Source organism: Bubalus kerabau, chromosome 6 (assembly GCF_029407905.1).
Source record: "Bubalus kerabau isolate K-KA32 ecotype Philippines breed swamp buffalo chromosome 6, PCC_UOA_SB_1v2, whole genome shotgun sequence".
Classification (NCBI taxonomy): Eukaryota; Metazoa; Chordata; class Mammalia; order Artiodactyla; family Bovidae; genus Bubalus; species Bubalus kerabau.
Window position 1 is genome coordinate 111,457,203 of NC_073629.1, and position 13,567 is coordinate 111,470,769.

General features: G+C 49.6%; 1 protein-coding gene across 1 annotated transcript; it reads left to right on the top strand.

The window, feature by feature from the left end:
• The first annotated feature begins 7,743 nt into the window (after positions 1-7,743).
• Positions 7,744-12,075, top strand: SMIM12 (small integral membrane protein 12). Its single transcript, XM_055586453.1, has 2 exons — positions 7,744-7,884; positions 11,141-12,075. Exon 2 carries the CDS (start codon positions 11,146-11,148, stop codon positions 11,422-11,424), a length of 279 nt encoding a protein of 92 aa, XP_055442428.1. The 5' UTR covers positions 7,744-7,884; positions 11,141-11,145; the 3' UTR covers positions 11,425-12,075.
• The last annotated feature ends 1,492 nt before the right edge of the window (positions 12,076-13,567 follow it).

Genomic DNA, 13,567 nt, shown 5'->3' on the forward strand with positions numbered 1-13,567 from the left:
GCCTCTCCGTCCTGTGCCCCCACCGGGACCCCTCTTCCTCGAGGTCCGACGCTTCGTCCCCACCTGCTCCCCACGGGCACCATCTCTGCCATTACTCCCCCACCCCACCCCCGACGGGCCAGGCCGGGCCGGGTCCCCCATCTGGGCTCTGCGTCCCCCTTCTCCCCGCCCCACTCCCCCCTCCCCACCCCGCGGGGCTGGGCTTCGTGGGGAAATCAAGCTTCGTGGCTTTTTATGAAGAATCCCGAACCCCGCCTAGGAGCCCGCCCCACCCTCCCAGGGGCTCTCCCCTGAGCCCTCAGCCCACCGGGCCCAGGGACCACAGTGGCTGGACCAACCCAGGACCAGGGCGCCTGGGCCGCTCCCCTTTCCCCAGCTGCTGGGGAGGGGAGATGGGGGCTTCCCCTCACCACACCTGTGGCTGTTCCCACATCCCCTTGAGTATCCCAGGAAAAATAAAACGGCAGAACTGCACTTGAGCCAGTTGCTCGCTCCAGAAGAAGCCACTTCTGCGCGTGCGTGCGTGGGGCGGGGGACGCCAGGGAGCGGGGTGGGAAGGCCCGAGCCCACATTCTTGATCTGGGGAGAGCAGGGTTTCGTGGGCCAGCTGGGGGAAAGGGGCTTTGGCCCTCCGGTGGCGACAGAAGGACCCTCCTAGAGGGGCCGGGGTCGGGGTGGAGAGGCCAGTCTTTCACCTCCTTCTAGTTCAGTCTGGCTTCCTTTATGCCTTCCAATTCCCTGGGCTTCCTTCCCCTCTTCCCCGCGCCCCCACCTCCACCCCGCCCCAGAGGGAAGCATGTGCTTCATAAACAGTGAGGGCTGCTGTTCTTCGATATGAACAAATATTGGTGTTCTTTTCCCTAAAAAGCCAGTGTTCTCTCTGCTCCGGAAAACTGTTAAGTTCTGCACCGTCACATTTTCTGATGCCTCCAGTGCATGGGCACATTGATGGGAAGCAAAAGAGAGAACAGAACTTTCCTGGGAAGCTAAGTGGCATCCCCAACCTAATGTTTATCGGATGCTTGCTGTGGGTCAGGCAAGATGTGAGTGCTTTACATGAATGTAGCTCAGTCTTCTAACAGATGAGAAAGCTGAAGCTCAGGAGAGGTCAAGCGTTCAGGCCAAAGTGACAGGCAGAGCTAAGAGTGTAGACCCAAGTCTGTCCAATGTCAATCCTGAGCTTTTAGCTCTACAGCCTTTTGAGCCCGGAAAAAAGCGGCAGCTCCTACCCACCGTGTCTTCCAGTCCTCAGGCTGACGTGTCACCTTGAGACAGGAGGAAGAACTTTCCCTAGGGGTTGCCTGCTCTTCTGGGTCACTCTGGACTAGCCAGTTCTCATTCATTTATTCAGCAAGTATTTATTAAGAACCACGGTTGGCCCTGTCCATCACTGGGAAGATAGTCCTGAACAAGTTTCTACTCTTGTGGTGCTAGCAGCTGTATGGGAAAAATAGATAAGTAAGCAAGCAGTTACATTATAAGGATGAGTGCTGGAGAGATGACTAGGTATTAGCCCCTGAAAGAGGGCTCTGAAGAACATACAAGATCAGAGAACATCTCTGCAGAAGCCTGGAGGAGAAAGAGGCATTGGGAGTGCAGAGGCTTGATCATGCTGGGCTTTTGGGTCAATTTGAGGAAGGTGGGCCTGGGTCCTGAGGGCCATGGGGAGCCACGGAAGGGTTTTGAACAGGAGAGTGACATGAGCAGATATTTTACAGGCTGGTTTGGAAGACCACCTGAAAAGCAAGAGGTCCTCTATACATTGGGAGGTGAAGAGGGCTCCTGTGCAAGACAAAGTGAATAGAATCTTTGCCCTTGGATAAGTTTTTGACAAATGAGGTGATTCTGATGCTGGCCAGGTTTGGGAACACTAAAATTGTTTGACTCTCTCAAGTTTCATCTAGAACTGCTCATAAGTCTGTTAACCCCAGACTTGCCAAGAGAGACATTGGCTGAGTGACTTTATCATCCTGAGGTTCGAAACTGGGGACCTGGGTGAAGTTTGAACTAGACAACATTCAAAGCAATCATATGAGGCAGGTGTTGTTATCAACTCCAATTTACAGATGAAAAAACTGAGGCTTGGAGAGGTTCAACAACTTACCCCAAATCATGAAGCCAGGAAATGGCTGAGTCTAAGTTTAACCCTCTACATTATACAGCTTTTTATGAGTCTGCATGTTTTCCCAGAAACTAGGCCAGGCTTGCTGGGACCAAGAGGTATATGGGAGTGGATGGCAGAGGACAGGCAGCATCTGAGACTGTGCAGGCATCCCACTGCAGACGTGATGTCTAAAATCTCCCCGTGTGGGGCCAATGGAGGGGCTGACGGGGGGAGTCTCCTTAGGGTGTTGTGGCCCAGGTTGTTGTGCTGGGCTCCATGGGCATGTGAAGGATTAGATCCAATCCCTGAGTTGCTCCCATCTGGCTTAGCGAGTCACATAAACACAAAGTTATGGCACAGTTCAGTTCAGTTCAGTTGCTCAGTCGTGTCCAACTATTTGCGACCCCATGAACCGCAGCGCGCCAGGCCTCCCTGTCCATCACCAACTCCCGGAGTTCACTCAGACTCACGTCCATCGAGTCAGTGATGCCATCCAGCCATCTCATCCTCTGTTGTCCCCTTCTCCTCCTGCCCCCAATCCCTCCCAGCATCAGAGTCTTTTCCAATGAGTCAACTCTCTCATGAGGTGGCCAAAGTACTGGAGTTTCAGCTTTGGCATCATTCTTTCCAAAGAAATCCCAGGGCCGATCTCCTTCAGAATGGACTGGTTGGATCTCCTTGCAGTCCAAGGGACTCTCAAGAATCTTCTCCAACACCACTGTTCAAAAGCATCAATTCTTCGGCGCTCAGCCTTCTTCACAGTCCAACTCTCACATCCATACATGACCACAGGAAAAACCATAGCCTGACTAGATGGACCTTTGTTGGCAAAGTAATGTCTCTGCTTTTGAATATGCTATCTAGATTGGTCATAACTTTTCTTCCAAGGAGTAAGCGTCTTTTAAAAAATTTCATGGCTGCAGTCACCATCTGCAGTGATTTTGGAGCCCCCAAAAATAAAGTTTGACACTGTTTCCACTGTTTCCCCATCTATTTCCCATGAAGTGATGGGACCGGATGCCATGATCTTCGTTTTCTGAATGTTGAGCTTTAAGCCAACCTTTTCACTCTCCACTTTCACTTTCATCAAGAGGCTTTTTAGTTCCTCTTCACTTTCTGCCATAAGGGTGGTGTCATCTGCATATCTGAGGTTATTGATATTTCTCCCGGCAATCTTGATTCCAGCTTGTGCTTCTTCCAGTCCAGCGTTTCTCATGATGTACTCTGCATATAAGTTAAATAAGCAGGGTGACAATATACAAAGGGAGGCGTATTCACCCAGGGGGCTGAAGAGACCAGAGGAGGGAGCCTCTAACAGCCAGCAAGTCTGGGAAAGCTTTCTGCAAGAGAGGCCTTTTGAACTGGGTCTTGCAGGATGAATTAAAGAGTTTTGCAGTCAGGGATGAAAAGGGAAGACATTCATTTCAGGCAAACGAAGCCACTTAGGCGAAGTCTTGGAACAGTACGTGTGTAGTAGATGATGGGAAGAGCAGAGACTGAGAGAGGTGACAGGCAGGACAGGGGTAGAGAAGAAATAAAGGAGATGTGGCTGGAAGGGACCCATGAGTGTAAGCTGGAGATTTCATGGTTTTATTTAAGTGTTTGAAAGAAATGGACTGAAGGAGACAATGGAAGGCAGGGAGATCACTGAAGGAGTTGCCAAGGTGGTCCAGGTAAGGGATGATGTTGAATTTGAGAGACATTGAGGCGGCCTAGGTGCTGTAAACTGGATCTGGGGACTAATGCAAAGATGAAGAGGCCTTGAAAATGTCAGTCAAGTTTTTGGCTGACTAAATAATGCCATAAATGGGCATAGGACATTGCAGAAGGAGGCCTGAATTTGAGGAACACTAAAAATAAAGTGAAAGCAAAACATATGGGTGGCCAATTACCAAGCACTTAGGAGGAGCTGAAAGTGAAGTGTGTGAAAGTGTGAAAGTTGCTCAGTTGTGTCTGATTCTTTGTGACCCCATGGATATGGAATTCTACAGGCTAGAGTACTGGAGTGGGTAGCCTTTCCCTTCTCCAGGGGATCTTCCCAACCCAGGGATTTTTTTTTTTTAATTAAGATTTTTTTTTTGGAAGTGGACCAGTTTTAAAGTTTTCATTGAATTTGTTACAATGTTGTTTCTTTCTTTTTTTTTCCCCATTTTTTGACCGAGAGCATGTGGGATCTTAGCTCCCAATCAGGAATCAAAAGTGCACATGGCACCCCTCCCCCCTCATCCCCAAAGGTGAAATGTTAACCACTAGGCTAACAGGAAAGTCTCTCTTTGTCATTTTTTTTAAAAACACTTGGTGAACAGATTTTCTGAGATTAGCAGGCAGCAGGGCCAGCATTTGAATCTATAACTCTCTGATTCTTAAGTCTGTGTCCTGGAGTCCCACTCAGTTCTCAGGCAACAGAACTGCTCGCCAGCATTTGAGACTCAAGGTTCCTCTGGGGAATCTTCCCTGATTCTTCCTGGGGATCCTTCTCTGTGCTGCTTGTGCACACTCCTGTCATCACATTTTGCACCCTCTCTCGACATTTCCTAGACCCTTCTGCTTCCACCATAGACAACTCCTGAGGGAAAAGATGGTCCCACCTATTTTTGCATCCCCAATGCCTAGCACATGTTAATTGGCTGACAGAAAGCTAGTTAATGTAGGCAATTCTGTTCCCTTCTCTGTTGTTGTTCAGGGCTAAGTCACGTCCAGCTCTTTGCAACCCCCTGAACTTCAGCACACCAGGTTCCTCTGTCCTCCACTATTTCCCAAAGTTTGCTCAAACTCATGTCCATGGAGTCAACAGTGCTATCCAACCATCTCATCCTCTTTCACCCCCTTCTCCTCCTGCCCTCAATCTTTCCCAGCATCAAGGTCTTTTCCAATGAGTCAGTTTTTCGTATCAGGCGGCCAAAGTATTGGGAGTTTCAGCTTCAGCATCAGTCCTTCCAATGAATATCAGGACTGATTTCCTTTAGGATGGACTGGTTGGATCTCCTTGCTGTCCAAGGGACTCTCAAGAGTCATTTCCACCACCACAATTCAAAAGCATCAATTCTTCAGCACTCAGCTTTCTTCATGGTCCAACTCTTACATACATACATGACTACTGGAAAAAACCATAGCTTTGACTAGATGAACCTTTGTTGGCAAAGTGATATCTCTGCTTTTTAATATGCTGTCTAGGTTTGTCATAGCTTTCTTCTTTCTACATATTCAGTTAGTGAACACTTTCTGCTAATAGTGGTTTCCTATACATTTCTTTTTCAAAAACTTATTTACTTGGCTGTTCTGGGTCTTAGTTGCAGCATGGGATCTTTGATCATCATTGTGGCTTTAGGGATCTTTCAGTTGCAGCATCTGGGAGCTAGTTCCCTGACCCGGGATCAAACCTGGGCCCCCTGCATAGGGAGCACAGAGTCTTGGCCACAGCACCACCAGGGAAGTCCCCGGTTTCTTACACCTTTCTTTATCAGTTCCTTTTTCTCCTCCTCCATTGTCAGAACTTAGCATTGAGATCTTTGAGATTGTACAGGAAGGGGATCTAATCTGATAATGCAATCTAGGAGGCTTCCTACCAAGGTGTCCTTTAAGCTTGAAAAACAAGCCAGAGCTCCTTTGGTAAAGAAAGGTGGGAAGGGCAATCCAGGTAGATGAAAAAGTGTAAATAAAGGGCATGGAGGTGTGAAACAGTGGTCTCTATTGGGGGAAGAGGAGGGGTTTAGTATGTGTTACTGCTGCATCACATGGGTGGTGATGCAGAGCTAGTTGGGGTGTTATGAAGCCTACACTCTGGTGTTTTTCTCTTCTTCTTTTATACACTATAAAATAAACATCTGTACAGGGTGCAGTCGGGACACAGAGGAGGGAGTGAATACTTGCACGTGGGGGGCCAAGTAAGACTTAGGTGTTGCTGCTGCTGCTGCTAAGTCACTTCAGTCGTGTCCGACTCTGTGCTACCCCATAGACGGCAGCCCACCAGGCTCCCCCGTCCCTGGGATTCTCCAGGCAAGAACACTGGAGTGGGTTGCCGTTTCCTTCTCCAGTGTGTGAAAGTGAAGTCACGCAGTCGTGTCTGACTCTTAGCGACCCCATGGACTGCAGCCTACCAGGCTCCTCCGTCCATGGGATTTTCCAGGCAAGAGTACTGGAGTGGGGTGCCAGGCCAAGTAAGACTTAGATGTTACTGTATTTTAATTATTTGTATGAGAGGAGAGTGAAGAAGTTGGCTTAAAGCTCAACATTCAGAAAACTAAGATCATGGCATCTGGTTCCATCACTTCATGGCAAATAGATGGGGAAACAGTGGAAACAGTGGCTGACTTTATTTTTTGGGGCTCCAAAATCACTGCAGATGGTGACTGCAGCCATGAAATTAAAAGATGTTTACTCCTTGGTAGGAAAGTTATGACCAACCTAGACAGCATGTTAAAAAGCAGAGATATTACTTTGCCAACAAAGGTCCCTGTGGTCAAGGCTATGGTTTTTTCCAGTAGTCATGTATGGAGGTGAGAGTTGGACTATAAAGAAAGCTGAACGCTGAAAAATTGATGCTTTTGAACTGTGGTGTTGGAGAAGACTCTTGAGAGTCCCTTGGACTGCAAGGAGATCCAACCAGTTCATCCTAAAGCAGATCAGTCCTGAGTGTTCATTGGAAGGATTGATGTTGAAGCTGAAACTCCAATACTTTGGCCACCTGATGCCAAGAGCTGACTCATTTGAAAAGACCCTGATGCTGGGATGGATTGGGGGCAGGAGGAGAAGGTGACGACAGAGGATGAGATGGTTGGATGGCATCACCGACTCAATGGAGATGAGTTTGAGTGAACTCCGGGAGTTGGTGATGGACAGGGAGGCCTGGCGTTCTGTGGTCCATAGGGTCGCGAAGAGTCGGACACGACTGAGCGACGGAACTGAACTGATCCTGACGGTGGTGTCATTTATTCCCCTGCTTGCGGTGTGCCAGCAGAGCACTTTGCATACATTATCTCATCAACTCTCAGAACATCCTGTGAAATGGGTGTTATTACGTCTATGCATAAGACGGAAAGGAGGCCCAGTCACACGGCTGAATGTCACACATTTCCCAATGTCACGCGGCTAGAAAGGTAGCCCAGATCGGAATAGTTTTTTAAGAGTTCTAGATTTTACTCTGCTGAGCCCTTCTTGAGGTCAAGGGTCATGTTTTTTATTTTTCTGTGCCCAGACAAAAGTCTTAGGAGCCGCCTAGTCAACATCACGGAGAAGGTTACGGCACCCCACTCCAGTACTCTTGCCTGGAGAATCCCATGGACGGAGGAGCCCGGTGGGCTGCAGTCCATGGGTTCGCTCAGAGTCGGACAGGACTGAGCGACTTCACTTTCACTTTTCACTTTCATGCACTGGAGAAGGAAATGGCAACCCACTCCAGTATTCTTGCCTGGAGAATCCCAGGGACGGGGGAGCCTGGTGGGCTGCCGTCTATGGGGTTGCACAGAGTCGGACACGACTGAAGCGACTTAGCAGCAGTCAACATCAGTTGAATCCTTTCTCCAACCGAAAGCCTGTGGTGACGTCACTGAGAAACCTCCCGGCCGGAAGGCGACGCTGTTCGCATCTCAGCTCCGCGCGGCCAGCTGCGGGCGCCTAGCTTCCCCAGTCCTTTCAGCCAATCCCTGCGCTCCGAGGGAGCCGGAGCCAGTGGGCGGGTCCCCGGGCTAGGCCCCGCGGGCCGCTGGGAGAGGCGGTGTCTGGGCTCCAGGAGCTCGGCTGGAGGGCGGGGTCCGGACGGTGGTGTGCGGACTTTCGCGCAGGTGAGCACGCGTCCCGGCAGGCGATCCCTCTTCTGGAGCTGCTGCTGGGCCGCCCGTAGCTGTGGTGACGCCTCGTGGCCTTGACCTCTGAGTTAGGGGAGGGATAATGCCTAGCGTTGGCTCCGGCCCTGACGAGGCCTGAGAAGAAGAGATGGCCCCTCTCTCATCCCCGGGCTCGGCGTGAGCGTCTGAGCGCCCTGCGAACACTTAGCGGTCAGGGCTTCTCGGTCTTAGGCACGTGGGTGAGGACGGACCCGACGAGGTCAGACAGGTGGTACAGGGGCCGGGCCCGGGCAACCCAGAGAAGGGCGAAGGGCAGACCCTTGGACCCTGACCTCCTTGCGCTCTCATCCCTGGACCGGTCTCAATGAAGGTCAGGGTTGATTTTTCCACCCAGTCTGGTCTCCTTTGCCCTTGTTAGCGGTTTTCAAATCTCCTGACTGCAGTTTCTCATCTCATTGGGCCTCCAGGACCCCCGGCACAAGGGCAGGTTTCCCCGCAACCCGTTTGACCTTTTCTTGCTCAGACTTCCTCCGTGCGGGGCTGGAAATAGGCCTCACGGTATTTGCCAGACACTTTGGCCTCTCATTTTGACCTCTTAGGGATGACTTGTTAGAGTATCTAGCTTCCTGTGATCAGCAGAGGCACCTGCTGTGTTCCTGCCGCCTTTTAAGGGCGGGTGGTTGAATGACTGCGGTGGTTTTACACAAGCCAGTTGCTCATTCATTCAACAGACTTCTTCAGCATTTAATGCCGGACGGAGGGGGAAGGTTGGGAGATGGTTAGGCCACAGTGCGAACGCACAAACCTCTGCCTTGCCCTTTTGGACCGCAAAGTGTTTTGAGAAATGCGCACAAATGGGGTAGGCCAGCCCAATGTGCGACACAGACAAAGTGGTTCTAAATGTTGACTAAATGAATAGATTAAGTTATTTGGGGATGATTAGAATGTGAACCACAGAGGGAGACCTTGGGCTGCATATGAGAGAGAAAAACATGGTGGACTCATGCTTCATATATTTTAAGACAAATTGGTGACCTGTGCGGAGAGTTGCTGTTGAGGGAAAGTGTTTACTCACAGAGGACTTGCTTATAAGATAGGAAAGAAAATGAAGACGTATTAGGTTTGAGATTCTTCAAGGGTGCCTTATCATTTCACAAATCTCAGAGTGTATCACAAATCTCAGAGTTTTCAAAAAGAGAATCTCTTCTAGGTAATGAAGTGCCAAGTTGATGGGGAAGAACTGCAGGAAGCTCTCTTCAAGACCAGGATTTGGACAGAAGCCAGTCCATGGGGTCACACAGAGGCGGACAGGACTGCGTGGAGCGAACTGTGTGCTCACACACACACCTATTTGCAGGGTGTTCTTTCCAGTTGAAGGAACATAGGTGTTGAAGATGGAGAGGCCTGGGTTCCAATTAGTGGCTTTGTCATTTCTGGTGATCTTGGGCCAGTTAAGGTTATGTTCCTGAGCCTTTGTGGCCTTCAACAAAAATCTGGGCTAGTAATGCCTTCCTCATAGAGGCGATCTTCCCCTGTGAAGGTCAGGTGACGACTGCTGTGTGAATTGTCTGGCATAGTGCCTGGTGCTAAGACAGGGACTCAGCACAACCTCAGAGCTGCTCTGGCAGTTTTTCCCCTGGTGATGGTCCGTTACAATCTTGGGCCCACAAAATGCTGGGATTCCTCCAAAGAGAATTGGAACCAAAGAGAGAGGGAGAGAGTCATCTGAGCTTTGGTGAGGTAGATCAGAGACAGCCAAGCTGGGGAAAACACCTACAGGGGTACAAAAGGAGTGATATTTCAGTTGAGACTTTTGGGCACATTACTTAATCCTCTGGTAATGCCATCTATCACAGAGTGGACATGTGTTTTAGAGAAGATAGAATATATAGAGTGCTCACCCCAAGCTCTGGCACTTAGTGCACAATAAATAAACATGATTATCACTATCATGATAATTGTGAGTCGTCCTTGATAATTGTTAATAATAATCGTTTGAGACTGAACGGCCATTAGAGTGACCCACTTTGTGTGTTTTACATTCTTTTGGTGTTGTCTTCATTTCTGGAAACTCTAGGGCCATGGCTTGTACAGTGTTGTGTTTTGTTTTATGGAAAAAACAAGTGAAAGTGTTAGTCACTCAGTAGTGTCTGACTCTTTGTAACTCCATGGACTGTAGTCTGCTAGGCTCCTCTGTCCATGGACTTCTTCATGCAAGAATACTGGAGTGGGTTGCCATTTCCTTCTCCAGGGGATCTTCCTGGCCCAGGGATCGAACCCACGTCTCCTGCATTGGCAGGCAGATTCTTTATCAACTGCTATTTATTTGGCTGTGCGCTGCCTCGGTTGTGGCAAGCAGAATCTCTGGTTGGTGGCATTTGAACTCTCAGTTGCCGCCTGTGGGATCTAGTTCCCTGACCAGGAAGCGTACCCAGGCCCCATCCACTGGGAGCGTGGAGTCTTAACCACTGGATCACCAGGGAAGTTCTGTACAGTGGTTTTTTTTTCTTTTTTTAAAAAAACATAGAATTTTCATTTTCAAGTTCTAGTGTGTCTAGAGAATGTATAATGGGTTGGTGATATTTTTAAGAGATTATTATGTAAATATGAGGATATGGCTTTGGTTGAAGAGAGTGTATTTTGAAAGGGGTTTGGCCAGCAGATTTGTAGAGGTTCGTCTAGTCAGGAAAGTCAGGTTCAGAATAGGAAAAAACCGTTCTCTCTTTACCTAAAATCCAGACTGGTTGGGTAATGGATTTGGCTGCCTAAACATGCTCCTCCTTCTTTACGTGGGGCAAAGGACAAGAGACTCACTGTGGGATTGTGTGTGGTGGGGAAGGGGTGGCTAGCTCTGCTGATGGAGATATTGTATAGAGCAAAGGAAGGCTCTTACCGACTCTTGAAATGTTGGCAAACTGCAGGGAGGACCTGGGGTCACCAGCAGGCTTGAAGCTTTATTAGGTAAGTCTCAGAAGGTCTCTTGTGGGGAACACTGCCATACATGGTTGCGTAACTGTCAAAGAGTGTAGTCCATAAAATAGACTCTCGCCCTCTTCCCTAACAGTGGGATCTTCTGACATTGCCTAGATCGTTTCAGGGACCCCACTGTTGCATAAAGCGGGGTGCCCTCTTGTGTTGCTCTGCATGGGGTGGATGCTCAGTACACCGCCTGGTAAGCGGAGCGCCGCAGCGTGTTGTCCATGCTTGGTGGGGAGGGCGCTCTTCTCCCTAATGGCCTTGTGCTCTCCTGCAGATGCCATGTGGCCTATGCTTTGGACCGTGGTGCGCACCTATGCTCCGTATGTCACCTTTCCCGTGGCCTTCGTGGTTGGGGCTGTGGGCTACCACCTGGAATGGTTCATCAGGGGGAAGGAGCCACAGCCTGTGGAGGAGGAGAAGAGCATCTCAGAGCGCCGGGAGGACCGCAAGCTGGATGAGCTGCTAGGCAAGGACCACACCCAGGTGGTGAGCCTTAAGGACAAGCTGGAATTTGCTCCTAAAGCCGTCCTGAACAGAAACCGCCCGGAGAAGAACTAATGGAGGACCCAGGGCCCTATGGGGCCTTCCGTGGGCCATGGCTGGGCCTGCCACCACGTCGACGCAGCCCCAGAACCCACGTCTGATTTGCTTTATTGCTGCTTCTGGCTCCTCCCACCCCCCACAGCCACACACATACTGGCTGCTCTGCTGTGGCGAGGCAGATGCACTGGAAGCGGAGGGGCCAGTGAAGAGGAAGGCCTGGGAGGGTTCTGGCCTGAAGGTTGCCTCAGCTGGATGGTGGCCACGACTGCTGGGGCTTCTGCGCTGCTGGGTGCACCACTCGGGGGAGAGTTACAAAACGAACACTGGCTGTCAGTCCCGGTGGGGAGGCAGTTTGGCCTCAAGTGGGAGTGGCTGGGATTGGGGTGGTGGGGTACCTCATGCCTGGTTCCGGTTTGCACTGGCAAGAGTTCACAGATCTACCTGGCTCTCTTAACTAGCTTGCCCTGTCCTTTGTGCTCATTCTTCTTGAAATCCTGTCCTGGCAGCTCAGGGAGGGGATTCCCCTGGGAAGGAACGCCGTTTTCTGTTCTTGGGAGCCCAGACTGTTCGCCTTGGGGCAGGTGAATTAGCTTGAATCACCATCTTTCACCCCGCTCCCCATTACTGTGTAGTGCAAAACTCGATTAAAGTGGCGTCTGAGAACCATTTTGATCTATCTTCCAGGTGATGTTTGCGGTCTCCTTAGGAGTTATGTAAGTGCAGACATCTCCAGGTAGGATGACATTGGCCTTTAACTAAGGACTTCAGGGCCCTGGAGCTTTGTTTTACTAGTGTGATTGCATTGGATCCTGGAGACGGTGAGTCCTGGAGGCACAGGTTCCCATGGGCCTTTTTATCGTGATAACAAGAGGCTTATAGGCTTTCAAAGTCTAAATTAGAGTAGACTAGGGAGCTTGACAATTAACATCAAATTTTCCAACTTCATACTCATATGCACACATAAAAAGTAGAATATATACGTAATATTTGGTAGGGGGTTTGAAAAATGGTTACCCACACTCCGAGGTCTCTAGTACAGATAAAAAGGTAACGTTTTGGTATTTTCACTAATTCTTGGCCTAATTGATTTTAGTTACTTATCATTATTGAACATGTAATTTTATATTCTCTTTTTACATAGTATTTCATATCAGAATCACTTTTCCATCTTATCACATGGTCTTCATAATCCTAATTTTTTTCAGTTGCCCATCAAGTGGGACTATAGCTTAGTTTGTTTTTTAACTGTCTCCCTATCGCTGGACATTTGGGTTGTTTCTGATTGTTCACTCAGAAATACTGCCAAGAGTATCTTATATGAGACTTTTCTTGCATTTTGGAATACAGGAAATGGGTGGGAACAGTAAATGGCATTCTGGATGAAGTGGAATGATTAATTTAAGGGTCTTAATGCATAATAACTGAACGTCTGTCCTGAAGTGCAGTTGGAGCTTATACTAAATGCTGCCACTAAAGATGTTGTCAATGAGGTTGGAGAGGGTGAGAGCAGAGAGCAGACCTGTTGCCTCATGAAGTCAGTTGACCTTCACCCCGAGTGAGCAAAGGCAAGTAGTGTGTTTGATGAAGAATGAATTACCTTAAAAGGGGGAGGGCATTTGCCCTGCTTCTTACCTCAGGATCTGAGGCCTGATGGTGTTACCAGGTGGGTGAAGGTAGAACTGAACAGGCGAGGTTCTGGCTGTGGCGTGGGGGGACCGGGGGATACAAAGGACGGTAGCCAGAGAAGGAGGGGCAAGTCAAGTCCGTGGCTTCCCCCTCAGTCGCTGAAGCCTGGTGGGAATGTTGAGGTGAACTGCTGCTGTTTCTCAGGGAGTAAATTGGGTGGGGAACGTGGGGTAGCAGCATCTGCTGCTGAAATAAGAATGAGGTTTCTGGTTCTGAAAGGATGTGCTAGGATCAGTTTGGTTACGGGCTGGGGCTGACGCAGGCCTCATCAGCGGGCCAGTGCTGCCCCCCTGTGGCAGTCTCGAGTGCCACCAAGCCTGGGATCCCTTCTCGGGAGCAGCACTCAGGCCCATAGGGGTCAGTGAGGTGTCTTAAATGAGAGGCGCTGGAAAGCACGGGCCTGCCTGAAGGGGGCAGTGGCTGTGCAGCTTCTTCCAGTTTGTGCTTTTGGCCAGAGATAGCAGATTTTTAT

What these genes read in the sequence shown, in the direction of transcription:
- SMIM12 (XM_055586453.1), top strand. Translation starts at nt 11,146, where the DNA reads ATGTGGCCTATGCTTTGGACCGTGGTGCGCACCTATGCTCCGTATGTC.